This window comes from Sorex fumeus, unplaced genomic scaffold, assembly GCF_029834395.1.
Source record: "Sorex fumeus unplaced genomic scaffold, SorFum_2.1 ptg000002l, whole genome shotgun sequence".
In the NCBI taxonomy this organism is placed as follows: domain Eukaryota; kingdom Metazoa; phylum Chordata; class Mammalia; order Eulipotyphla; family Soricidae; genus Sorex; species Sorex fumeus.
In genome coordinates this window covers 35677228-35705111 of record NW_026606059.1, presented here as the reverse complement: position 1 = coordinate 35705111, position 27884 = coordinate 35677228, and the positions used below count along the sequence as shown (strand labels likewise).

Here is a 27884-nt window from a genome sequence, read left to right as displayed (position 1 = left end):
TAGAGGAGCATACTTATTTCTAGAATTTAAAAAATAATATATTTTTATTTTCAATAGAAATAGTATAGAAATAGAAATATATTTCTATTTTCAGATAAAAGAATTTTTTTTATGTAATACACTGATTATTCTTCATCCCGCTCATTGTAACATGTATAGTCAAATATACTTAATGAAGAATCAAGCCAGCAATATCATGGAAAAAGAATCTCTCTGAGGTTATTATTACCAGGAGTGACAAGTTATTATAACATTTTAATTATGTAATTATTAAAAATTACTGTTAGGGCAATGACGCCTTTCAATTAAATAAGTAAACTTGCTGAAATGAAGAAAAATTTCCAGTATAAGTGGGATGAAACTGATAAATCAGGTTTTTACTCTCTTCAGCAGGAGATGGAAAATGATGATTATTTTTCCGAGCTGCAAGAGAAAAAGTTAATTTTTCAAAAAATGCAATATTTTATTTTTAAAAAGATAAAGTTGTCAAAATGCTACCTTAGAACATTTCTTCCTGTGATGAGCATTATTAAATGGGAAAATAGCAGAAAAAAAAAAAGAAGAGAAATGCCTTATAAAATTCACTCTCAATAAAGCATCATGTAGTTTGGAATGTTTACCTCTTGTAAGAGCAGCTATATTAGCCCTGCACCAGATCTTGGAGCTTGCTCCCCCATTAATTCAAACACTACGTGTAGGACTTGATACAGGATGACAATGTAAACAGAGCAACTTCCTGACATATAGTCTAGTCTGTTAACCAGGAAGACTCATATATTAAAATAATTGTAGAGTTTATCCTTTGAAATGTTTCAGTAGTAAAGGGGATGGAGAGAATGGCAAAGCTGGGCAAATGGAGAAGGGAGTATTTCCCACAAATAAAGCATTAAAAATGAAAAATGAGGCAAAAAATTCAGCATTGCTGAAATTTCGTTCTGAAAGGATGTAATCTCAGCTGCTCCTTAAAGTTAAAAAAAAAACTTTTATGGCATTTTTAGAAAAGATATTGGAAAAGAAAAAACAAATATGGTCATATTGTACAGTGGGTAGAGTGCTTGCCTTGCATGATTGACCCCAGTTCGATCCCCATCACTCCATAAGGTCCCCTAAGCACTGCCAGGAGTGATCCCTGAGCATGAGCACACAGTCAGGAGTAAATCCTGAGCACTGCTGGGTGTGATCCCAAAACAAAACCAAGGGAAAGACCAAATAAATAGCACTAGCCTGTGATAGTCATGCAGCCAACTATTCTGTGTTCTCATTATTCCCACAAGCATGAAATGAAAATATTTACTGGGCTGATAATGCATCTGGGAGTATCTTTTTCCCTTTAACTGTTTTTTTTAAATATAACTATTCAACTAAATCTAACTTTTTAATTGAAATATTACTGACATACAACATCATTAGGGTTTCAGGTGTTCATTATAAGAAATTTGTATATGTAACAATCTCTTTACCAACCTTTCTTGGCAACTTTTACATTTGCAATGCTCCATTACTGATTATAATAATCATGTTATATACATCATTTGAACACATTCTAGACTAATGTGAATTCAGGAGAACACTTAATGTTTCAGGATGAGCAAGAAAACCCACACAAATTAGACTAAGTATAGAGAGAGGATGCAGACAAGGTTCACTGAAATATCAAATAACCTTGCCTAAACAGATTTATGCCCTATCCCCGGCTAGTTATGTTTGTCACTATCTTATAATTGTATCATGCATTTTAAGGCAAGCAACCACAACCAGATTCCCAGTTTTATCCACAAACCTAACACTGCATGAAAAACCTATTTTCATCAAGAACAGATGGGTTGAACTTACTTTCTCTAATGCGTTGATATGCAAAAGAAGGCCTTACTTAAAATTACATAAGTATCTACCTAACTTAGATAATTGTCTTCAAAAAATACCTAATTCTCAGAAAATGGTATAATTAAAATGGTGTCTCTAAAAAAGATATGCAATGAAGGAGATTTTTTTTAATTAAGAATAAAAGAGAATTAAACATACTTTATGTAGTTGTTCAGAAATTCAACAATTAACTGAAAAAATTATACTGGTTCTGAATACCTAATATTTCAGTTCCAGGGCTTTCATGTTATTAAAAAAAAACTGTTGTTTTGGGGCCACATCCAGCAATCCTCAGGGGTTACTGCTGGCTATACACATGGTGATCAGGGGGCCATGCGGGATGCTGAAGATCAAACCCAGGTCAGTTTTGTGCAAGGCAAGTGCCCTATCTGCTGTGCCATTGCTCCAGCCCTCAGAATTTTTAAGTTCAATCTATAGGACACTGATAAAGCAAGAATATTCAAAATTTCAGATGAAGGAAATTTCCTTTGAAATTACACTAAAATGGTAAAACAATAAACCCACATTACCTTCAGAAACAAAGAACTCTGCTAAATAAAATGCCGCCTTCACAGCGTTGGGTGCATGACTAATGCCGTCTAATTTCTTCCACTCGTAAGGTGGTTTCTCTGGATGCCACTGAACACCATATATTGGATAATGAAACGCTACATAAAAAAATCGAACTAGTTAGGATTAAGTGAGAAACAGGACAAGAGATGTTCCTTCCATTGTATTTAATGGCCTATGTAAAATGTTTTTTTATAGCCCAAAGGAAAATCATGTACATTCTTCACATGACACACAAAAAGAATTCTGTTTCAGTCAATGGACAACTTACAATAAACTTTCACAAATATTTACGATTGTATGGTGTTATTTGCTTTACTAGTTAATGAATAAAATAGTTAAGTCTGAAAATATCCCCAACTGGGAAGTCTAAAGCAGATCAAATTAGTGACACAAGTTTCTATGAGGACAGGTCCCTATACCATCTTCTGCACACATGTTCAACCCCCATTTACAATGCCAGCACTGTGTGTCTTTTTATGTAAGTCCACCATAACCCCTGACTCAGCCTACCCCCGTGCCTCTCTGTCTGCAGGTGCTCATGAATCAGGGTGAGAAGTTTTTAAGGCTGTTCTAAAGGCTTGGTTTGAGAACAGGCAGTGACATCATTAGAAAATTACATATTAATATCCCTAATGAACATAAATGCAAAGATTTTCAACAAAATCTTAGTGAGCCACATCCAACAATATACTGAAAGGATCATATGGCCACAATCAAGTGGGATTTATTCCAGGGACACTGTCACTGTCACTGTCCTCCCATTGTTCATTGATTTGCTCGAGCGGGCCCAGTAACATCTCCATTTTTTTGAGACTTGTTGTTACTGTGTTTGGCATATTGAATATGTCACGGGTAGCTTGCCTGGCTTTGCTGTGCAGGTGAGATACTCTCAGTAGCTTGCCCGGCTCTCCGAGAGGGGCAGAGGAATCGAATCCGACTCAGCCGGGCTGGCTGCACGCAAGGTAAACGCCCTACCGCTGTGCTATCGCTCTAGCCCGCCAGGGACACAAGGATGTTTAATACAAACAAGACAATCAGTATGATAAACCATACCAATACATGACCAAAAAAAGACAAAAAATATCATATGATTATGTTTATAGACACACAGAGAGCATCTGACAAACTCCAGCATGTGATTAAAAACTCTCAACATACTTAAAATAGAAGGAGCTTTCTGCAATTTACAGTAAGCCTGTAGCTAGTCATACTCAATGGTGAAAACCTGAAAGCCTTTCCTCTAAGATCAAGCACAAGTCAAGGATGCCCACTCTCACCACTATTATTTACATACAATTAAAAGTGTTTGCCACATGCAACAAAAAGATTATTAGGATATCCAGACTGAAAAAAAGGAAGTCAAATTACAGCTATTTTCAGATGATCACACATTATATTTAGAAACCTAAAGTTTCTACATTCCTAGAAACAATAAACTTACAAAATAAAGTGGTAGGTTACAATGTCAATATTCAGAATTTGTGGGGCTGTAGCGATAGCACAGCCGGTAGGGTGTTTGTCTTGCACACGGCTGACCCGGGTTCGATTCCCAGCATCCCATATGGTCCCCCGAGCACCACCAGGAGTGATTCCTGAGTGCAGAGCGAGGAGTAACCCCCCTGTGCATCTCTGGGTGTGACCCAGAAAAGCAAAAAAAAAAAAGAATTTGTGACATTTCTATATGCAAACAGTGAAGTAGGAGAGAATTTTTTTTTAATTCTATTCAGTTGTTTCCACAAAATTTAAGAACCTGAGTATCAGTAAAGGAGGTAAAACTTCTACAAAAGAAAACTAAAGACTTCTGTTTAAAAAAAGAAAAGAGAGAAAAGGGCCAGAACAATAGTACACCGCCACGTAGGGTGCCTGGACCCAGGTTCGATCCCCAGCATCCCATATGGTCCCCCAAGCACAGCCAGGAATAATTCCTGAGTACAGAGCACTACTGGGTGTGGCCCAAAGCAAACAAACCAAAAAAGAAAAAAAAGAAACAGAAGGAAAAAAGGAAATTAAAACGCATTCCTCTGTTCATAGATTGGAAGAATTAACATTGCTAAAATGACAGCCCTCAAGGTACTATACGTATTTCAAAGCAATCCCCATAAAATGAGAAAATAAAATTAAGAAAAAGATCAAGGGACAAAAGCCAACAGAACCTGCACATTGGCCTACAGAACGTAGTTTACCAAATTGGGATAGAAAGGGGAGATGGGGGAGATGGAATATTGGGAAACTGGACAGGAACACTGACCCAGTGGTCACAGGTGTGGTATTGGGACACTATGCATTAAACTCTATCTTTAACTGTACTGTAAAATACAGTGCCTTGGACAAAAATTGCTGAGAAAAAAAAATTCCCATGGAATTTTTTAAGGACATGGATCAAACACTGTTAAAACTTATATGGAGAAATTTATATGGGCTGGTGAGATAGCACAGTGGGTGGGGCATTTGCCTTGCATGCTGCTGACCCAGGTTCGATTCCTCTGCCCCTCTCGGAGAGCCCAGTAAGCTACCGAGAATATCCCACCCGCACAGCAGAGCCTGACAAGCTCCCCGTGGTGTATTTGATATGCCAAAAACAGTAACAAGAAGTCTCACAATGGAGACTTTACTGGTGCCTGCTCGAGCAAATCGATGAACAACAGGCAGTGCTACAGTGCTATGGAGAAATAAAACCCCCTCAATAGCCAAAGCAGACCTGGGGAAAAGAAAGACAGGAGGCTTTTCTTTGTCCAAGTTTAATTATACTATAAAGCTGCTGTACTAAAGATTGGGCTGGAGCAATAGCACAGCAGTAGGGTGTTTGCCTTGCACGCAGCCAACATGGTCAACCCAAGTTCGATTCCTCCACCCCTCTCGGAGAGCCCAGCAAGTTACCGAGAGTATCTCGCCCACACAGCAGAGCCTGGCAAGCTACCCATGATGTATTCGATATGCCAAACACAGTAACAACAAAGTCTCCAATGGAGACGTTACTGGGCCCGCCCGAGCAAATTGATGAACAATGGGAGGACAGTGACAGTGACAGTGACAGTACTGAAAATTGCATGGAATTGTAATATAGTCTGCCTAGACTTTCAGGCCAATGGATTAGAATTGAGGGTCTATAGATAAATTATCATCTATACAAATAAATAATCTTCAACAGAGGATCTAGGTCTATCAGGTAGAGCGAGGAGAATCTCTTCAACAAATTATGCTGAAATAAAAACAGGTTAGCCACATGCAACAATTAAAAAAGGAACTTGAACCCTTATCTTATGTTACACAGAAAAGTTAATTCAAAATGGATTAAAGACTTTGATATCTAAAATAAACAAATGGGAATACACCAGATGATCACTTGATCACTTGATTTCCCGTTAATCGAGCAGACGCCAGTACCGTCTCTATTGTGTCCCTGTCGCGTGCTAGTGTAGCCCAATGGCATCGTTCACTCTAGGAACACAAAGAGCCTCAAACCGATTGTTCATGATCTTGATGAAGAAGTCTGACCATCTGGTAGGTCTGGTAGGTGGTCCACTACCTCCACTACCCAGCCGCTGCCACACTCCAGGACTATTTCTGGACCCGCGCAGCTGCTTTGCGGCCACGCGGCACATTATAAGACACTAAATACCCATCTTCCAGAATTGCTGTACCATATTTGATAGTATATTTGATAATTCAAATATGGTAACACCTACAAGGGCGATTATAGGTCGTCCCAAAAGCCTCTATTCCTCTCGGAAAGCCTGGCAAGCTACCAAGAGTATTCTGCCCACACGGCAGAGCCTCGCAAGCTATCTGTTGTGTATTTGATATGCCAAAACCAGTAATTACACCAGATGAAGAACAAAAGAAAATCAAGCTATAATAAAAAGACAACCGACTGGACAGGAGAAAATATCTCACACAACACATCAGACAAAACATTAATATCCAAGACCTAGAAAGCACTCACAAATTTCAATAAAAAAATAAAAAATTCCAACAACTCCACTCAGAAATAGAGAGAGGAGATGAACAGACACTTCTCCAAAGAAGACATCCAGATGGCCAATAAGCACATGAAAAAGTGCTCATTGTCACTTGTGATTAGGGAAATGCAAATCAAAAAAACACTGATATATGATCTGGTGCCAGTGAGACTCGCATATATCCAAAAGTGTGGAAACAGGTAGTGTGGGCATGGTTGTGGTGAGAAAGCAACCCTCATTTACTGTTGTGAGAATATCACCTAGTTCAACCTCTATGGAAATTAATATGACGATGTCTCAAAAAAAAATAGGAACAGAATTCCCGTATGATACAGCGATACCATTTCTTGGCATCTAGCTCCAAAATACAAAAATATTAATTTGAAAGGATATATGCACACCTATATTTATTGTAGTACTTATCACAACAACAAGATATGGCAAAAAACAAATGCCTGATAACAGATGAATGGATCAAGAAGTTGTGGTATATATACACAATAGAATATTATACAGCTCTAAGAAAAGACAAAAGTATGCAATTTGCCATGTAATGAATGGAAACAGAGAATATCATGCTGAGTAAAGCCAGTCAGAAGGTAAGATATAGGTACAGGATGTTTGTTCTTATACGTGGGACTTAAAAATACACAGCAAGGTCGAAACAAAGTGCCAAAGGCAAGAGAATGGGAGAACTGATTCACAGAACCAAGTTTGGATGGAGGAAGAGGAGTGTTTAAAGAGAGGGCATCTGGGGACCTTGGGAGATGAAGGAAGATAACTTTGGTGATGGGTGTGTTACTGGCATTCTGTACACATGAAACCACCACTAACCATCATTCTGGTTGTTTGGCCAAGAATGGAATCTGCCAGGGTGTGGTATTTTTACATTTGGAGGTGATGCGAAGAAGTGGTATTGCGATGTCATATGGGAATTCTATTCCTATTTTTTTGAGAGATCTCCATACTCAATTCCATCGATGTTGAACCCCAAGTACTATCGGATAAGCTCCTTACCACCTCCAAAAATAATAAGACCGAGATACCACCCTCACTTCCTTAGTTTCAAAATTCCAAACAGGTAATTCTTGCGGTTTGCAGGCAGAATCCTAGTTGAATTTCGAGTTCTCCTGTGTGTTGAGGATATACTGACAGCCTTTCAGGTCTGCCTCCAATGTTACTCTTCATGTATGGGGGTTTTCTGCTTCATCCCAAATTCTCTTGATTAGAAATGGAAGCAGAAAATCTGGTGGTTTTTGTCCTGGGCAGCCTTATATTCCTGCCACTTTATCAATATATTTACAAAGACGATTTTTCCAAATGTCAATTCTATTTTTTTATATTGTTCAAAAATAACTGGCAGGGTAATGTGTTCTATTTCTAAGAATAATGGTTACAAAAACCTTGAAATTTCTCAGTGTGAGGAGTGTCGTGACTTCCTCCATTCACTTCCTCATCTACTCTCACTTTACTCCCCGCTTAACTTCATGACCCTATTCTCAAAGATAACCCAGGAAAACCAGAACTGATTTGAACATGAACAAAATCTACTTCTTGGCTCCAAAAATTCTCTAACTTCCATCCTCAGGCATCAAAGTAAGAATTATATTCATAAGGAAAAGAATTATGAAATTCCAAATTAGTAAATGACTAGTATGTGAAATAAAGAGTAGCTGTGAAATGATACATACCTTCCATTGTTGAAATAAATTGTACCTTGCCATCTGAATTTGTAGTCAATACATTATAAAACTTGCTTAACTTTTCATTCTTAGAAAAATTCTAGAGAACAAAAAGAAAACAAAATTACTACTTCTGTAGTTAACTGAATATATAAATTAAATTTTGTAATTAATGTGATACCTTCAACGAGAGACTCCACTTGTGGAAATTTGCTGTCAAAGGCTCCACTGCTAATGATAGCAATAATTCAGCAGGAAAATTCTCAAACATTCTGCTCTGCAATATAGCTAAAATAATTTAAGCACAAGAGGAATAATTGAAACACAAAAATATTACAGGTGTACAGTCAAAGAAGGCATTATTAAAACATAACTAAAATGTCTAATTGGTAAATAAAACATATCCACAGAAGTACTTCAGTCAAGCATAAAATAATTTTAGTATTAATTAACAAATTAAATATATTCTATACCTAAGTACTTTTCTAAAATTTTAACACAAGAAGCGCAAATCTTTGTTGTTTTTTTGTATTGAGGTCACACCCAGCAGTGCTCAGGTCTTACTACTCCTGGCTCTGTGCTCAGGGGACCATATGAGGTGCCAGGTATAAAACCCAGGTTGGCAATGTGCAAAGCTCCCTACCTGCCATACAATCTCTCTAGTCCCCAAAACCTAAAATTCTTGTGATAAAAACCACTAGGCTAGCTGAAAAATAAGCAGAAAATTTGGGGGAGGTTGGGGATTGCAAAGAACCAAACTCAGGGTCTCACATGTGTGAAGCATACTCTAAGCCACTCAGCTAATTCCTGGTCTCTACGCAAAGACTCTTACATTGAATTCTCTAGAAAATGAGGATTCTTTGTTTGAGTTCTCTAGCTATAAACAACAGGCTGTATTTTCCACATGTACGTGTGTTTAGTTTCTTAGGAAAGGATCAAAAACTTACAATATATTTTCAAAAGTATATAAGACTTAAAAGGTCAAAAATACTAGCAATGTAGAAAAAATACTGACTAGGCCAGAAAATTACTCCTCATAAAGATCCAAAAGATAAAAAAAAATTATATTTTTTTAAAAAAAAACAATATATCTCACTGAAAGCTTTGGAGTACATTGAACTTTGGTGCCACATGTAGACAGGTGGATTCAACGGCCTGCAAAAGTATAATATATCCTGATGGTGGTTGGTGTCCTTCTGTCAGTCCTTAAATGAAGCCCCTTAATCAAACTGTTGACAGCTTCTATGAGACTCAACACTACAGACAATTCAGTATTTTATTCCAGTGATTTTATTCCTTTTCTGAAAACTGGGTAAGAAAAAGTAAAACTTTTTTTTACCACACACAACCAAAATAGACAGCTAATGCATACTCTCCCAAAGGTTCTTGCCAAGATTAAGACAGCTAATGTGACAAAAAGTTTTGAAACATACACATGGTACATTCTATAGATTTTACATTTAACAAAAATTACTCGGCAACCCAAATCTTCTTGAGATCATAGTTTGGTAGCATTCAAGTCAGAGGTTTCCAATATCAAGCAACCTCATGAACCATTATCTACTTAAAAATACATAATAAATTTGTTCCTCGTCCAAGATTCCTAACAGGGAGCTTCTAAAGCCCTTGGAATTTCCCAAGTGTTAAAACTGTATTTATAAGCCAATGAGGTGAATAAGGTGGGCCCCCAGATAGCTAAAGGCTGGTCATCCAAAAGACTATGATTACAACACAGGATTTTAGAGACATTGGAGGTTGAGTTCAATCCCATAAAACTAATGACTGAACCCTATCTTCACAAGGAAGCCCCAATAAAACCTTTGAACACTCAAGCTAATTGGAACGTCCTTGCTGATACACAAGCAAGCAATGTGTCCTGGGGTTCAACAGGAAACTAGTGGGGAAAATCTGTATTCTTTCCAAGATATTGTCCTATGTGCACCTTTTCCAATAAAAATTTCATCACAACAAGCACAGAGCCTTCCTGAATTGTGAGTCATTCCTGGGAGTTAGTAAAGGAGGTAGGAATCATGGGGCTTCCCAGTTTGTACACGGTCAGAGTACATGGGGGCAGAGAATCATGACTTATGGCTGCCCTCTGAAATTAGACCAGTAGTTACTGAAATGACTTAGGGTGACCCTGACAGTTTCATAGACAGTGCCATAACCGAGTTGCAGTCCACCCTAGCTAGTGTTGAAACAGATTACTTAGTCAAGAAAAACAAGTTTACCCTAATAATTATAACTAACATTTATGATGGTTATATAGAGAGTGCTTAGTATAGTACTTAAAAACTATCTTACTTGATGCTTAAACCAATCCTAAGTAGTAGACCCTTTAAAAAAAATCAGCAAATTAAATCAGTCAGAGAGGGTAAACGATATTCCAAGGCAAAGTGACAAAGCTGGGGCTTAAAAACAGTTCCCTGGGGCTGGAGCGATAGTCCAGCAGATAGGGCATTTGCCTTGCATCCAGCCAACCCAGGTTCAATTCCCAGTATCCCATATATAATCCCGAGCCCACCAGGATTGATCCCTGAGTGCAGAGCTAGGAGAAAGCCTGAGTAGCACTGGGTGTGGCCCCAAAATACAAAAAAAAAAAAAAGTCCTATTTTAAGTCATGCATGATCCTGATATCACTAAAAGCAATGAACTTTCATAATTTCTTAGCCATCCTCACAACTAGGTATAAAGTAATCACTCACACATTTAGTCTGTGAAATTCAATTTAAAAATCAACAAATATATGAGAACATTTTGCTTTGATACTTTCTTGCTCATCCTGCCCTGTTAACACTTCCTAATGTGCTGAAAATTCTTACCTTCGGTGAAGTTCAGCGGCAGTTTCAACCCAGTAGTATTTGTGGGAGTTAATAAGAACTCTCCACTCGTCAGAAATGAAAGCTCTTCGAATCCAAGACACGTGCCCCACACAGGAAAATAGTCTCCATCATCAAAACTCTTTGCAGAATAAAAGAGAAAACCAAGTATATTAAAACTTTTCAAAATGAAAATTATATATTTGCCTTGTCCTTATAAGGCAAGCACTGAAGGGATACATGCATTTCTAAAGTATTTCCTAGAGACTAACTAGTAAGCTATTACTTTATCCTTAGACAAAATCACAAATAATTCCATTTTAATCAACCAAACTATCCAACATCAATTATGCTAGGGAAATAAAAAAGGGCAATTTCCAATTAACAACCAAGCTATTCAAGTAGCAATTAGGGACTGTAAGTATCAAAGATAATGTGAGATAGATGTTTCTTTATACATCATCTACAAATCTTAACACTTTAAAGGATTGTCTAGTTTAAAATATACTCTTGTTCCACTGTATCTGAATTTATGGTAATAGCAACATTATACTATATTGAGATAATTAGATTTAAAATAGGTGAAAGCTATGATCTGGAAGGAAAGGAATAATCAGGAATAGGAATAAAAGACTAAGCAAAAGTAAAATAACTTTCACAGAGTAAAAGTTATCAATGACTAAAGTGGAAATGCACTGGATTTCTTCAAAGGGAGTCACAACAACTCACACAAGTTGAGTAAGGTATTCTTCTAGTGACTGCATTTTCTGCTTATCTAAAGATTAAAATCACATGTGCTGACAGTTATGAAATTAGGTTTTGTAAATTTTCTAGAGCAATGACAGAATGTAAAATATAACTCCCATAAGTCACTCATTTCAGTTTAAATGAAAAAATTACTTGGAGGAAGATTCGTCACTGAGAAAAATATAATTTCTATTCCATGGTAGGATTTGGGGGGTGGGAGGGGACACAGACACAGTGAAACTCAAAGAAAGAATTAGGTCCAGCCGATGATGCTCAAGGGCTCCCTGCCCAGAAGTGGCCCCTAGCAGTGCTCAGGGGACCCTATATGGGGTCACGGATTGAGCTAGGGTTGGCTACTGGTTACATATGTCTCTCCACGCATGATTACTTTATAATATATCTATTTCCTAAGTGCATCACTAAAATTTCAATTTTGTTGACTAGTTTCTGTAAAAAGGTATCCCCTGAGCATGTCACTGTCACTGTCCTCCCATTGTTCATCGACTTGCTTGAGTGGGCACCAGTAACGTCTCTATTGTGAGACTTGTTACTGTTTTTGGCATATCGAATAGTCATGGGTAGCTTGCCAGGCTTTGCGGTCCAGGCACGATACTCTCGGTGGCTTGCAGGGTTCTCCGAGAGGGGTGGAAGAATTGATCCAGGGTCAGCCTGGGTCGGCCGCATGCAAGGCAAACACTCTACCTGCTGTGCTATCGCTCCAGCCCACTGAGCATGTACCAAGTACATAGGACCATATGCTCTGAAATGGTGTTAAAATCACAGCATCTGGTGAGATATGAACAACTACCTTTACAGCACTGTCTTCTAAAAGAAAAGCTCCTTCCTTGAGGATATGGACCCTGCCCTATTACAGAGCTGGAGCCAATTAAATGTTTAAGCAATTCCACACAAAATACTCCAAAAGTTTAAAAGGAAACAGAATACCATTTTCAGCTGAAGTAGGTAGGGAAACCTCTACCAAAAAAAAAAAAAGCAGTATTTTACACTTGATGGAGTGAAGACATGAATTAAGAACGAGCAGAAGCAGCCCAAACCTACTGGGGGGTGGGGGGGGGGGAAGAGGCTCTGCTGCAATAGAGTAACCCTTGCCCTAACTGCCTTCATAAGAGTAGGCTGGCAAGGTGAACTGTGGACACATTCTGAGTTTTGATCAAATCTAAGTAACCTGTATAGTCTTTTATACAGATGACTTAGCCTAACCACTAAGTTTTCAAATAAGTATGGTCAAAAGTAGTTCTTTATGAGAATATTAGGAAAGGCTTTTTTTTCCAAGCCCATGTCTCTGGAATCTCTCTCTTCTCCTCTCCTCTCCCCTCCCTCCCACCCTACCTCTCTCCTCTCTCTTTCCCTCCCTCTTCTCCTCTCTCCTCTCCCCCTCTCTCTCTCTTCTTCCTCTCTCCTCTCCCCTCCCTCCCTCTGTCTGTCTGTCTGTCTGTCTCTCTCTCTCTCTCTGCTTTTTCTGTCTCTAGTGAGTATTCTCTCTTGAAACCCATGTTCTCTCATTTTATCTCCATATGAAAAGGAGGAAAGGAGGGAGGGAGGGAGGGAGGGAGGGGAGGGAAGGGGAGGGGAGGGAGGACTGAAGAGAGGCAAGAGGGGGAATATTAGCAATAATCATTATAAAATTGCTGGTAACAGTTCAAGAAAGAAATAAGAAATGTCCAAGCAATAAGAGAAAGTCTGGTGTAATTTGACACTTAACAAAAGAGCCAAAAGGTCCTGTGTTGTAACAGTATGAAATCCAAGTATCTACATAGAAAGACCAAAAATTGGGTAAGTCAGGACAAAGAGCAGATTCGAGAGAAGATGAGAATTAACAGCACAGGACTGATGCACAGTACACCTACCAGCTTACTAAGCCACTATAAAAGCCTGGCTGATGCTCATGAACATGCTAGAGGGAACCAGTGACCACAGCACTAAAGGTTCTCTACAAATGGATTTCAATGAAGCACACAGGGAATGAACATGAGCTGTCACTGGCTGCTGAAGAGGTGATGAGATCATGGTAATTATGAAGGAAGTACACCATCCACTGAAAAGATTATTATTCTCATGGAACATCACAAAAACTCATCTGCAAAAATAATAACTGAGATTTTACCTCTATGGCAAGCTTGTAAAATATTTTGGACACGTGAGAGTAATTTGACCTCTTGATGTTAGCACCTCCTCCGGGGAAAAGGATCCTGAAACAATACAAAATTGTTTGGGATCACATTTCAAGCCCTTCTCCAGCCACAGAAAAGAACTTTTGTACTGTAAGATGTTATCCTTATTATGTAAACTGTAAGAACTTTTGAACGTGAATTCGGGGCAGGTGCAATAGAACAGTGAGTAGAGAGCTTGCCATGCATGTGGCAGACCTGAGTTCAATCCCCAGGATGCCATATGGTCCCTTGAAGCCCACCAGGAGTGATCCCTGAGCACAGAGCCAGGTGTGTGTGTGTGTGTGTGTGTGTGTGTGTGTCTATGTCTGGGGGGGAGCAAAAACCAAAGCAAGCAGTATGATATGCCATTCTAAGTGACATCTAAATACTGAAGACATGCATTAAACACTTTTCTCAAAGTGGGCAACACCACCTCCTGAGGGTACCAGAACAATCCTGGGAGTGCAACTAGAGAAGGGCCAAGCAATTCTCTGGGCTCACCCCTGGCTCTGTGCTCAGGGATTACTCCTGGTGAGACCATATGAGGTACTGGGGATTGCACCCAGTTTGACTGCATGCACCCTACCCATTGTACAGTCTCTTTGCCCCCCAACACCCCGAGTAATCTTTTTCTGAAGGAGGGGGGGTCCCTCAGTGGGCCAAGTAAGTCTGGCAATCTCTGCATTAAAAAAAAAGTTAAGTCAAGCATTAAAATTATCTACTAATACTTGTTTCTAATTTGCCTTCTCTCTGCAATACAAACTTTTTTGTCTCTCAATAAAAATAATTCAAATTAAAAAACTCAGAAAACTAGAGTTACAGCACCACCATTTCACAGAAAAACGCATTACAGATATTTGGACTTTTTGCAAAATCTGACTTTTACTGGGGGGAGAGGGGTACTAGTCCTGACTGTGTTCTCAAAAGTGACCCCCTAGCAGTGGTCAGGGGACCATATGTGGTACAGGGAATTCAAACCAGACCTGGAAGAATGCAAGGTAAATGCCTAACTTCCTTCACTCTCCATCCAAAATTCAAACTCTTTTGATCTCATATACTATATCAAAATGATGCTAGTAACTTACCCATTAATGGATTTGAAAATCTTTTCATACTCGTCCTTCATAAGATCAATTCTGAAAACAATACATACAGTTAGCAAACATTTCCCAAACTCAAGAACAAGTCTTCAAATGAAATTATAAGGTTAACTTTTAAAATTTAGATAAGCGACTCACCATAGCCATGCTGCCAGACCCCTCACCAGGCTGTTTCATTCAGGGCACGGGGGGAGGGGGGTCCTCCCCGCCCCAATGGACCCACCCTGGTCAGCCAAAAACCTCCAGAACTCAACCTGTCATGCTCACAGCCTCTCTCCACATGCTCAGACAAGCCTCATCCATGAGTGAATCAACAGAAAACCCAGGTATGCGGGACTTGTGACTGAAAACTCCAGGTTCAACAGAACCAGGAATGAGTGACCTCTCCCCATCCTCCCTCTGTTTCTAGCAACTTGGCAGTCACACCCACAAGCCACCTCCCACTGGTACTAGGTAATCTCAACAGCCATGATACAGAGACTCATTATAAAACTCTCAGAAGAGAGCATAAAACGACTCACCATAGCCATGTTGCTGGACCCCATGCCAGGCAGTCTCATTCCGGGAACCCTGGAGCGGGGTTGGGTGAGTTCCCCTCCCTTTCCCAAGGGACCCAGCCCTGGCAACCAAAAACCTCCAGAACTCAACCACCACCATGCTCACGGCCACTCTCCACAAGCTCGGGTTGAGCCTCACCCACGAGTAAGCCTATCCCTGGACATCTCATACCTCGTACCACTCATACTCCAAGAGCAGCACACCACACTTGATGGGGTTTAAAGTAGAAGTCTAACAATCTTAGAGGGAAATAAATTCTTACAGATAGATAGATAGATAGATAGATAGACAGACAGACAGAGGCACACAAGCTCAACCTTTAACAACATGTTTGTGATCTCTAATAGAAGGACTTAATGCCTCCTGGGTAAAATACAATAATCTTCACACTTTCCTTTAAGGAAACTTTTTTGGAGCATTTTCAGCAGTTTATTCATAACAATACAAAATAAATTATTTTGGTTCTGCTTTGGAGCAAAGGTTGGGGTTCGGGATGGAAACATCCAAAACATGGTGGTGGAAAGGTGTAATGGTGGCTGGATTGGTGTTCAAATATTAAATGTAATCAAGTACTGTGAACTTCTTTATAAAAATAAAATTAAATTAAAAAATAAATTACATGAAATTCTGATAAGGGGGCTGGAACAATAGTACAGTGGGTAGGGGAGTTTGTCTTGCATGAGGTCAACCTGGGTTCGATCCCCAACATCTAATATGGTCCCCTGAGCACTGCCAGGAGTGATTCTTGAGCGCAGAGTCAGGAGTAACCCACTGGGTGTGACCCAAAAACAAAAACCCAACCAAAAATATTCAGATGAAAAATAATCTCAAATACTAGACAATATTAACTCCCTACCTTTCCAGAGGTGTGTTTTTCAACTTTCATAATAGCCACAAATTTATATCCAAGATTATCCAAGATAAAGATAGTAGTTTTATGAGAACGCTAAATAAATTGATAAACATGCCTCTCTACAAGTAGCTCTGGCAAATAAAAATAATAGTGACAGAACTCAAGCCTCTATGTCATCTCCCTTACCACCAAGGGCATAGATCTGAGGACCCATCACATATCCAGAAGTCAAGAGTTCAGATGTGTAAAGAGACAGCAAGCAGATCACTACAGCCTGCACTAATTTACCCAGGTAATTATTCTGAAGCACTCTCTCTCCAACATCTGATAAGGGCCTCTTAACAACTCACTGCTGGATGATTAACTTCCCTTCTCATGAGAAAACCAATGAATTTAATTTGTGACAAGTGGCTATGCAACCTTTAATTAAGCCATAATAAGACTTGTTTGTTCTAAAAGTTGAACAAAATAAAAGAACAAATAATGAACAGATCCTGTTTATCAAAGTCCTGTGACTCCCACACTGACGGTCAATCTTCTGGTAGAATAACAAAGCGTAAATGCCATTATATCCCACCACAATGAAGACCTATAATTAAATGTTGACTAGAGTCCACTTTTGCCCCAGGAAAAAGTTTCAGAGAGTGTTTAGATGCAACTTCCATTAGTAAGTCGATACCTATTATTAACATTAATAAATAGATGACCAGAACTTGGCTGTTCTTTTTGGCACTGAAGAATCAAGAAGCAAATAGATAATTCCAAGCCTTTCAGGCTCAAGAGAAACTTTTCATCATTCCCTGATCTAGAATGAAAATTGAAGATATTATCCAGATTTAGGGTTATTTGGAGCGATAGCACAGCGGGTAGGGCGTCTGCCTTGCACGCAGCCAACATGGCCGACCCGAGTTCGATTCCTCCACCCCTCTCGGAGAGCCCGGCAAGCTACTGAGAGTATTCGATATGCCAGGCACAGTAACAACAAAAGTCCTCAATGGAGACGTTACTGGGCCCGCTCGAGCAAATCGATGATCAACGGGAGGGCCTTTACTTTTACTTACTTTACAGAAATAACCATCCTATGAGAGATAGGCTTTCTCTAGATATGGCAAGACAAACATCTATCTACAGAGTTTTCATCCTCTTTGAACTCCTAGGCCCCTATCCCACTCCTTGACTCAGGATAAAAACCCTTGTCTTGTCTGATAGCGTTTATAACTGACATCCAGGTAGATTCTCCATACCAACGTAACTGAAATTTTTTCCCATCTAATCTGTTTATGTTCATTTGATAGATAAATCAGCCTCAGAAGAATTCGGAAGGTAGGAAAAATGTTTTCGCCACCCCATCACCCAAACCCTCTGACTTCTCCTCCAAGTCTAAATGAGCTTTCCAAGTACAGAGGGTTTGACAAGTTCATAGTCATAAGCCCTGGGACATTAACTGCAATGATGGGCAGATGGCCCTTGACTTTAGAAGCCTCTAAGAGAACAAATGTGGGCATTCCCTATCCTGGAGATGTACCCACTTCTGAACCTGAAATGTGCTTTTTCTCTCCATTCCCTCCTCTGCCTCCCCCTGTCAAGAACCAGGTTCGACTGGCTTCACTACTTATGGAGGAACCAGTCTGCCTCAGGAGTCTGGATCAGGAGCCTGGCAGCCCAAAGAAGGAGATCTGACATTCTTTACTGAGGAGGCACACACAGTCCTGGAGATCACATCACCTCTCATCCCCCTTCCCATCCCTTCACCAGACTCCAAGATGGTGGCGGGGCTCCCAATCTTAAAAAGACCATTTCCTGACAGGGAAGGGAGCAAACTACACATTGCCAAGGACACATTCCTTGTCCTGAAAATGCATTAGCAGTCAACATATTCAAAATATACAAATACTTGATCCCTAGCCCCCCATATGGTCCCCTGAGCTCAGCCAGGAGTCATCCCTGAGCACAGAGCCAGGAATAAGCCCAGAGCACAGCTGGGTGTGGCCCCAAAACAAAACAATAAAATCAGCTCCAAATAACTGTTTCAAAACAAAGAAGGAGACATCAATTCTGACTCTTACGAAGTTTTCAGATTCATAGATGTTGAAAAATGTTCCCAAACACCTACATGAACCAAACCCTTTTTGGATGTGACCTCCTGTGTATATACTCCAGGAGGCTAGGGAAATGCCCCAGTGGCTCTCTCCCCCACTGCCCACATCCGGTGGGCTGGAGACGCTTCCCAACCCCGATGGCCACGGCCATAGGCGGACTAAGGAAAAACGGGGGCCAAGCTGGTTGATGATGGCCTGCCATTTATTTCATTCTCCCCACGTGCCTGTTCAGTCTCTCTAAACTCCCCCATTCTAGTCTCACACTGCCCCTCATTCCCATCTCCTCCTGTCTCTCCCAGTCATCGTCTCTCTACACGCCTGCCCCTGTATTCTTCCCCTACATTCTTCTCCCTCTGACCCCCTTACTAGTCTCTCCACACTCCTTCTTGCTGCTGCCTGCCCTGCCCTGCCCTGCCCTGATATCTCTATCTCTGTCTCTCTATTCTCCCTCTCTCTCTCCTCTCTCCTCTCTCTCTCTCTCCTCCCTCTCCACTTTCTCTCTCCTCTCTCCCTCTCCCTCTCCCTCTTTCTCTCCCTCCCTCCCTCTCTCTCCCCTTCCATTCTGCCTGGGGGTAGACATCAAACCCAGTCCAGTAGCAAAATCAACACAAGAAAGCCCTTCCTTTTCTCCATTCCTTAGTCCACTAACTTAATTAACATCTTAATTCTTGAGAAGAGAAAAACATTATTTACAAGTCAACAAGAGCACAAAGAAACACAGAGGAATGGGAGCTCAGCTTCTCAAGTCTGACCATTTGGGGGTCTATCTAGTGATGTGGTGCTGCTCAAGTCTGGAGGTGCTTAGGGGTGACCACGGCTGGGGTGGGGGAGGAAGTGGGCGTGCTAGGGAACCATGTGATGCCAGGTCTCAAACTCAGGGCCTCTGCATGCAACATATGCTCTGAGCCTATTATCTCTGAGCCCCAAACACATGGGGGCGGAGGGGGTAGGAGTCTGGAGGCCATACCCAGTAGTGCTCAGGTGGTATCAGCAGGGGGCTCAGTGGTCACTGATTATTTTGAGGGACAATATGTGGTGCCAGGATATACAATGCCTCCAGCATACAGGGCAGCACTCAGCTAGTATCTCTGGTCCTGTCCCAGAACATTTTTAAGCCCAAAGCAGCCTGCAGGCTCCAGGACACCTCTCAAAACCAGCTCTGAGGGCTCTGGGTCTGCTGAAGATTTACCTCCTGGTAATCTGGAAGCAAGAGGAGCTGAGAGAAAGTAGTAGAAAGAAGGTGGAGAGTGATCAAACCTGCTTACCTGTTCCAGAATTTTGCCTACTTCTCCTAGTTTTCTTTTTTCTTTTTTTTTTTTTTATACCTTCTAAACTGCACCTCTTGGACCCTGACCTTCAGAGTTTAGAAATGAACTTGGTGTGACTGACCATTTCCATCTCATTCTACAGAGGGGAATCTTTAGCAGCTACTCTGAGAACCAAGCTGCCACAAGTTACATTGTTTCCTAGAAGATCACATGGTTCTAACCACAAACCAATTAACTTTGGGAACACAAGTTATAAACTAACTGCTTGCTGGCACTCTCCGATCAAAGTCTTAGTCATAAATACCTGGATTCTACAAGATCTCTGATTTCAAAATTTGCCCAAGTTTCAAAACTTCAGCAGTGTTAAAAAACATTTGTCATTCTCATCTATTTCTCCAGTGTCTTTTCATTAACAAGATTTGCTGACTACTCATCTTGGGTTTTTGTTTTGTTTTGCACTTCTCCATTGAGAATAGGCTCAGATCAATTCCTCCGCCACTGCTCTAAGTCTTCGCTTCACAATCTCATTCTCACAATCTCTAATCTGCCCGCCCATCTCCTTCGTGCCATACACCCATGTTGTTAGCACTCATGTCTTAAAAGAACAGCTCGCAGCACTAGGGAGGTGCCTCAATGGCAGAGCACCTGCCTTACATGCCAAGGATCTAAGTTCGCTCCCCAGAACCACCACTACCACAAAAAGAAAAAAAAAAGTGGTTCAGTACAGTAGTACAGTCCTCCCATTGTTCATCGATTTGCTCGAGCAGGCACCAATAACGTCTCCACTGTGAGACTTATTACTGTTCTTGGCTTATCGAATACGCCTCGGGGAGCTTGAGGACCAGATACTCTTGGTAGCTTACTGGGCTCTCCAAGAGGGACCAAGGAATCGAACCTGGGTTGGCCACATGCAAGGCTAATGCGCTATCCGCTGTGCTATGACTCCAGCACTAGAGTTTATGTAAAATACATAAACCTTAAGAAATGATTTTCTGAAAAAAAAAAAAACAGGGGCTAGAGTGATAGCACAATGGGTAGGGCATTTCCCTGGGCACACGGCAGACCCGGGTTCGATTCCCAGCATCCCATATGGTCCCCCAAGCATGGCCAGGAGTAATTCCTGAGTGCATTAGCCAGGAGTAACCCCTGTGCATCGCTGGGTGTGACCCAAAAAAAGCAAAAAAAAAAAAAAAAAAAAAGCTTTCAGCAAACAACTTTTTGATCAAAACTACAAACAGTCAAACAGTCTGAAGCCTCTTTCTCAGTTCTGAAATTCTTACACTATCTGCATTCCAAATAATGCTGGGTCTTAAAATTAAAATCTGAAAAATTAGACATTAATATTAAAAGCAAAAGTTCATACTGGAATAGAGACAAATGTAAAAGATCAAAGCAAAGAATTTATGAATTTAAACATAAGACTATTGGGGGATACATTTGTAAGAATTCTATTAATATTCTACTTGACCAGAACTTTTATTTGTTACAATTCTTAATGTGGAATTACTTATAAAAGCAGATGCCTCGCAGCAAATGGTGTGTTTGGTGTGTGAAATCTCATAATAGATAAGCTTGGACAGATGATTCTAAAATATACTTATCGGGAATGACAAGATATAAATATTTACAAGTTTTTTATTAAAAAATTCAACTCTTTCCATACCACAGTATATGATGACTTATTTTATTTTTATTAGATCATTAGATCACAAAAATAATCTGCCTCTGGGTGAGATACCACAATCTTCATACACTTTCTTTCATGAAAACTTCTTTTGATCATTTTTAGAGCATTATTCATAATAAGCAATACAAAATAAATTATTTAGGGTATGCTATTAGGACAGTCTTGGGTGGTGGTTGGAAAATTCAAAATAATGGTGGTGGAAAGGTGGAACGGTGGTGGGATTGGTGTAAGGATAGTGAATTTAATAAGTTATTGTGAACAAACTTCACTGTCACTGTCACTGTCATCCCGTTGTTCATAGACTTGCTGGAGCAGGCACCAGTAACGTCTCACAACAAATTGTGAGACTTTTGTTACTGTTTTTGGCACACTGAATATGTCATGGGTAGCTTGCCAGGCTTTGCTGTTCGGGAGAGATACTCTCAGTAGTTTGCTGAGCTCTCTGAGAGGGGCAGAGGAATTAAACCCAGGCCAGCCGTGTGCAAGGCAACCGCCCTACCCACTGTGCTACCACTCCAGCCCATGAACAACCTTATAAAAAATAAAATAAAAATTTAAAAAATAATAAATATCTGTGTCCTTTAAAATGACAATAACTGCAATTTATACTAAAAGCAATGCTACTGCATTAGTTATTTTCAAACTTTTGGAGAGTGAAGATAACATAAAGTCATCTTCTGTTCCTTCATTTTAATAATATAGAATAAATTTAGATTATTTGCAGGTCTTTTACCTTAGTACTTGTATGATGTCTGACAAAAAACACATCTTCAGGAGCAAAAGAAAATATTTCTTTTGTTCTTTAATTTGTGTAATATACTTCTAATGATGTTATATCTAGTCACAGGTCCTTCCATTAAACAATGTAATGAGTATCTTAAGCTTAGTGGCAAAAAAGGTGCACTGTTACCATAGTGTATAAAGGATGCAATCATAGGAAAGAAAATGTCTAGAGATAAAAATAATAATGATAATTTAATGATAAAAAGACAGTTTTCATTTCTACTGTGAAAAAACATCCAGCCTGGGGCCGGAAGATAGCACATGAGTTAAGACACTTGCCTTATGGTGGCAGACCCCATTAGATACCTGACAAAGCATATTGTCCCCTGAGCACTACCAGGAGTGACCCTTGAGGACAAAGAATAAACAGCCCTTGAGCATACTGGGAATGGCCCAACCAGCCACCCCAAACACACATATATTGAATCATACCTTATTGGTACAACTCTTGCACCTGCAGACTCCAAATACTTTACATAGGATGCAGCAATATAGTAGTTCCCAAGTTTTTTCATGGCCTTATGATGGCATCTTTGCATTAGTATCCCTAAATTAAAAGAAATAGAGGTTAGTCTCACAATTTTCTTGTTACCCTTTCCGGAAACTGAAATATACCACAGTAAAAATGGCACTACCTTACTTGTTTAATTCATAAGCTTAAAGTTCTATAAAGCTATGAAGTTCTAGAGAAGCAAACACATCATAGGCTTTGGGAAAGGAGCAATGAATACATCTCAATTTTTAAGCAGCCTCTTCTCACTCAATCCACCTAAAGAGACCAAGTAAGCCCTCAAAGCAGGTTTAACATAGCATCAGCCTCCTTCACCTAAACACATAGGTGGAATGTCTCAGATTAGAGATCCTGGGGCTGGAGAAATAGCTCAGTGGGTAGGGCGTTTTCCCTGCGCCTGGCGAACCCGGGTTTGATTCCCAGCATCCCAAGCACCACCAGGAGTAATCCCTGAGTGTATGAGCCAGGAGTAACCCCTGTGCATCGCCAGGTGTGACCCAAAAGCAAAAAATAAATAAATAAAAAGATTAGAGATCCTTAAAATGTAGGAGGCCTGTCCTTTCTCACACATAATCAAAGACACACTGTTTCTGTGACAACCAAGAGTGGAAATATCTTCTGTTCCCAGCTCCAACATCATTACAGTGCCTTAAATCAATCAATATATCACCTTCCTCACCCCCAATGACAGCGGTCTCTGAAAACTTTCTTGATATCCTTCCCAAGGCCCTCAAGCTCCAATCAATTCTCCACATGGATATAAATCTAACCACATCATCATTCATTCAGAATATATTACTGAACCATAAATGAATAAAACAAGCAAAATCATTGCCAATGGGATTTAATTCTAAAATTCCATTAGGACAGAGAACAACAAGGAGACTCGACAAGACAAAAGCATAAAACATAAAGAAGAATGGTTGGTAGGTGGTAAGTGCTAAGAGGAAAAACGAGAGGAAGAAGGTGTGTGTCAGGATTGGGGGTACAGAGGGTACCACCTATGAACAGAAGAGTCTCTGAATCTGGGTGGCCAGGAAGTCCTCAATGAGAAGGCAGAGTATGACATTGCAGCCCAGATTTCAGCAAGGTAAAGAAAGAAGTCAAGATCAGGTACATTGAAAGAGGAATCAAGGAGAGGAAACAGTAAGTTCAAAGGCACTGGGTCCTATGTGTGCCTCTCACAATGCAGAGAGTTCCTATGATCAGACACCTGGGAATGGGAGAAATGCAATAGGAAATGAATTCAGAGAGACTCGTCGAACCTACCTCTCTGGCCACCTTTATCACTGAAAAGGCATCTACGTATATCAAAACAGGTCTGTCAAGAATGTCTACCCATAGTTTCATCATTCACTGTTTTTACCCTTCAGAACCCTTTCAATGTCTCTCTAGATGCCCAAACTGCAAAAGCTGTCTGTATCAATCACTTCTATAGTATTAGCTTCTCGAAGTAAGAGGCATTTATCAGGCACTCAGTTAACATGTGCCAAATACCAAAATTTGTTCAGAAAGACATTTCTCATGAAGAGGTACAAGCATCATGATGGAAGAAGATGAAATTTGGTAAATAAGAATTAGGGAAGGCCAACAAAATGAAAAAGTAGAAGAGAGTTGAGGCTGAAGTTCTTGGGACACACGAAAACAAGGTATCAGAAAGGAATCCAGTAGACTAGAGTAGGTAAGTTCTACCACTATGACTCTGCACTCACTTTCCTATCCCAGGGGGGCGAAATTCAAGCTGTATCCTCTACCTAGGTAAAAGCAACCAAAATTCCACCCATACTTAAAGGCCATCTCACTACTAGTACAGCTGCCTTGTCTGTGAATCTTTTTCACTTCCTAACTTAATAATTTGCACATAATACATACTTAGTGAACTATATTGCCTATTTAATCAGGGTGCTCAAAAGTATATTCTCTATGTTTCATTTCTTTAATATTTGACCCTGGTTGACTACTGTTTCTAGGAAAAGAAATGTCCTCTCCTTTTTTCTTTACTGCACCTACAAATTCCAACCTTCTGTTTTATTTATTTATTTATTTATTTTGCTTTTGGGGTCACTCCCGATAATACACAGGGGTTACTCCTGGCTCATACAATCAGGAATTGCTGCCGCGGTGCTCAGGGGACTATATGGGATGCTGGGAATCGAACCCGAGTAGGCCATGTGCAAGGCAAAGGCCCTACCTGCTGTGCTACTGTTCCAGCCCCACCTTCTATTATTATTATACTGTAAGTTAGTTCTCCTTGGTGAATCTCATCACCATTTAAAACAACTAGAAGGCGTTAGAAGTTACAAATATTAACACACGGTCTACTTGAAAATTGGATATTAACAAAATAAATGTGTCTGTGATGCATGTGTGTGTGTGCGTTCATCTTTTATATCTATTTTGTATTAAGTTACAGAACACACAGTGCTCATCTTTCTTCCCGAAAGGAAAAACAAAATAAGTGAATAACATACTATTACTGTTAAAATGAAACTGATCTCAACTGTCCTTACATAAATCACTATAATCCAATCTTAATTCCAGGAGGTTATCACCTGAGCAGTCTTCCCCAAGCCTTTCTCAAACAATCTACCCTGGCAACACAATCTGTTTTTACTCTTTCTTTGAGCATACAGCCTTGTTTATTCTTTAAAAGGACTAAAGACGTGCTTCGTTTTAACACCAAACAAAAGGCATGTGAAAGTTACGGGCTCCTGACGCTCTCCGCTCTTCGCTGCTGACGACAGAAATGTCGAGGTAGGTGATAATTTCTTGACCCTCTAGTCAATTCATTTTGTACTGAAACACACCCTCGGGCAGTGGCATTTTAGTAAGTATGTTACATGAACATAATGAGTTGAACTTCCTGGCCCAGTTCAAAGTCGAAAATTGCAGGACTCACCGCCCACCCAGCCCCCTTCCAACTTTGCAGAGTCCTGTGAACCTGCGGGAACCGCTGTATTTTCAGCACGATCCCGTGCTCGGAGCGCCCAACACCTGGTCCCCCTCGACCTGCTATTTCCCGGGCGAGACACCAACTCCCCGCTCGACCTTACCGATGATGGGCTTCTTGGAGGCGGTGTTGAACGGGAGAACCGAGTTCTCCAGGCTCCCCGCACCGCACCAGAACAGGCACATCACGCAGAGCAGGCGACCCAGGTTCGCCATAGCGATCGTCGCCTCCCGCCGCCTTTCAAAGGAACTGCGGGCAGGTGACCGGGACGAGGCGGGTGGCCGCCGGGTGGCGTCGGGCCGGTCGGCGGCTCCGCCCGCGGGGCCCTATGGGAAATGTAGTCCAGGTGCGCGTGCGCGTGCGCGTGCGCGCCGCCGTCGAGGGGCGGGGCGGAGTGGAGGGAGGCGGTGCTGAGCGGGAAGGGGCGGGGAAGACTGATAAGGGGCGGGGCGGGGCGCTAAGGGGCGGGGCTGGAGCTTGCGGACCCGAACTCGCGGTCTATGCTGCGGCCACATAGCCACGCCTGCCACGAAAGACTAGATTCGGAGAGTCTAGCCTGCGGACACTCCGACTCTGCGGAGTCCCTGCGTGGCCACAGAACTGTGTCCTCACGCCTCGGAATCTCCCTTTTACTGTTACGTAGTTGCAACCTCAGGTCACTGCAACTAAGCCGAGGCGTCGGGTCCTGACTCTCGGAAGGCAGTTTCTGATCCAGTCTAGGAGGCCGAAGTCTTCCCAGAACTTCGCTCTAACGCCTCCTGCTGAGAAGCCAAGAAGCCCAGGGTGCTACCCTAGTGCCCCAGAGAAAGAAAGGCTTTGGAGGGGGACTTCCATCACCCCTACATCTCGTTTTTCCAGGAGCAAACGTAGCGGTGGAAAAGGAAAACACAGCCCGCGAAGGTGAATGTAAATCACGAGGTCTCTCCCGCTCCCAACTGGGTCTAGGAAAGGACCAACTTTGGGCATCTTTTGCCAAGGGACAGATCCCGGCCAACCGGAAAACCATACCCACCTCTTCATCACTGCTGGCGCTAAGCTGTCCTATAAAGAGTGGCAGGGTTGAAGACTTTGCTGCTGAAGTCATTAAAAATACTTTCGGAGGCCAGAGCGATAGCACAGCGGGTAGGGCGTTTGCCTTGCACGCGGCCGACCCGGGTTCGATCCTCAGCATCCCATATGGTCCCTCAAGTACCGTCAGTAGTAATTCCTGAGTGCAGAGCCAGGAGTGACCCCTGAGCATTGCTGGGTGTGACCCAAAAGGCAAAAATAAATAAATAAAATAAAAATACGTTCGAAGGTCCTGCTCACAATTTGAAAAGAGGGGCCAGAGAGAGAGAGAGAGAGAGAGAGAGAGAGAGAGGCGGCACCACTTATGATTCCCTGAGCACCGCCAAGAGTGATCCGTGAGCACAGAGCCAGGAGTAAGCTTATTTTTTTCTTAAGTATCGAGAATCACTTGACATAATTTGGCAGATAAGTGAGTAAAGGGTAGGAAACTTTTTCTTTCTGTGAAAGAAATCCTTATTATATTAGTAGGACTTGAGCTAGGCAGAATATCGTACCCATGAAGGCCAAATTACGTTCAGAATAAAATTGAGTATTTCAAAAACTCTTCAATCAAGTGCTCAGTGTTGAAAATGCCATTATGAATTGGTCAATGTCTTTTTCACAAGAAAGTTTACAAGTTAGTAAGAAATACAGAAAGACAACATGATGAGGGTAACTGGGCATATTAGGAAAAGTGTGATAGTAAAAGTTTGGCAAGAAACTTAAGCTACTTTAGGTAGTGTGTGATGAAGGTTAACTTCAAGAGAATGGTTTTTAAGAACACTGTGAAAAGATTTAAGCACTCATAGTTGTTGTGAACATAATGGAACAAATAAGGAGCTTTGTGATTCTTATCCCTAATTCTGAAATAATTGCCATGGGAAAAGAGTGACATAAGGAAAAAAGCTGGCATTTTACTGAAAAATAAGCTCTAAGTGAGTAAAGATAAATATGTGTAAGGAAAAATTTCATCCATTATTAATATATAGAAGCATGTATATGACTTTGGTGATGAGAGTTTTACAAAACATGGAAAATACAAATATTAATTTTAAATGTGTAGGTTTGAAAATTAAAAGCATATCTTCTTTTATGGCTGTATCGCAGTTTACCCTAATAATAGAGTTGTTATTTTATACCTGCAGAGCTATTTACCCTGAAACATAACTTTAGTCAAGTTAAAAAATAGACTCAAGTATGAGTACCCATTTCTA

The 27884-nt window shown here is 40.8% G+C and overlaps 1 protein-coding gene across 1 annotated transcript; it reads right to left on the bottom strand.

The window, feature by feature from the left end:
- GGH (gamma-glutamyl hydrolase) lies at window positions 1-25932 on the bottom strand. Its single transcript, XM_056110952.1, has 9 exons — window positions 25727-25932; window positions 22595-22709; window positions 14900-14950; window positions 13769-13853; window positions 10900-11038; window positions 8259-8365; window positions 8087-8177; window positions 2394-2531; window positions 1-423 (listed from the first exon to the last, which is right to left on the bottom strand). Exons 1-9 carry the CDS (start codon window positions 25836-25838, stop codon window positions 302-304), a joined length of 960 nt encoding a protein of 319 aa, XP_055966927.1. The 5' UTR covers window positions 25839-25932; the 3' UTR covers window positions 1-301.
- Between the last annotated feature and the right edge of the window lie 1952 nt (window positions 25933-27884).

Excerpts from the sequence above, each read along its gene's own strand:
- GGH (XM_056110952.1), bottom strand. The coding sequence starts at position 25,838 with ATGGCGAACCTGGGTCGCCTGCTCTGCGTGATGTGCCTGTTCTGGTGC. Across the intron at positions 22,710-25,726 it reads CTCCAAGAAGCCCATCATCG|GGATACTAATGCAAAGATGC; the intron begins GTAAGGTCGAGC and ends CTTTTAATTTAG. Across the intron at positions 8,366-10,899 it reads GCCGCTGAACTTCACCGAAG|CTATATTGCAGAGCAGAATG; the intron begins GTAAGAATTTTC and ends AAATTATTTTAG.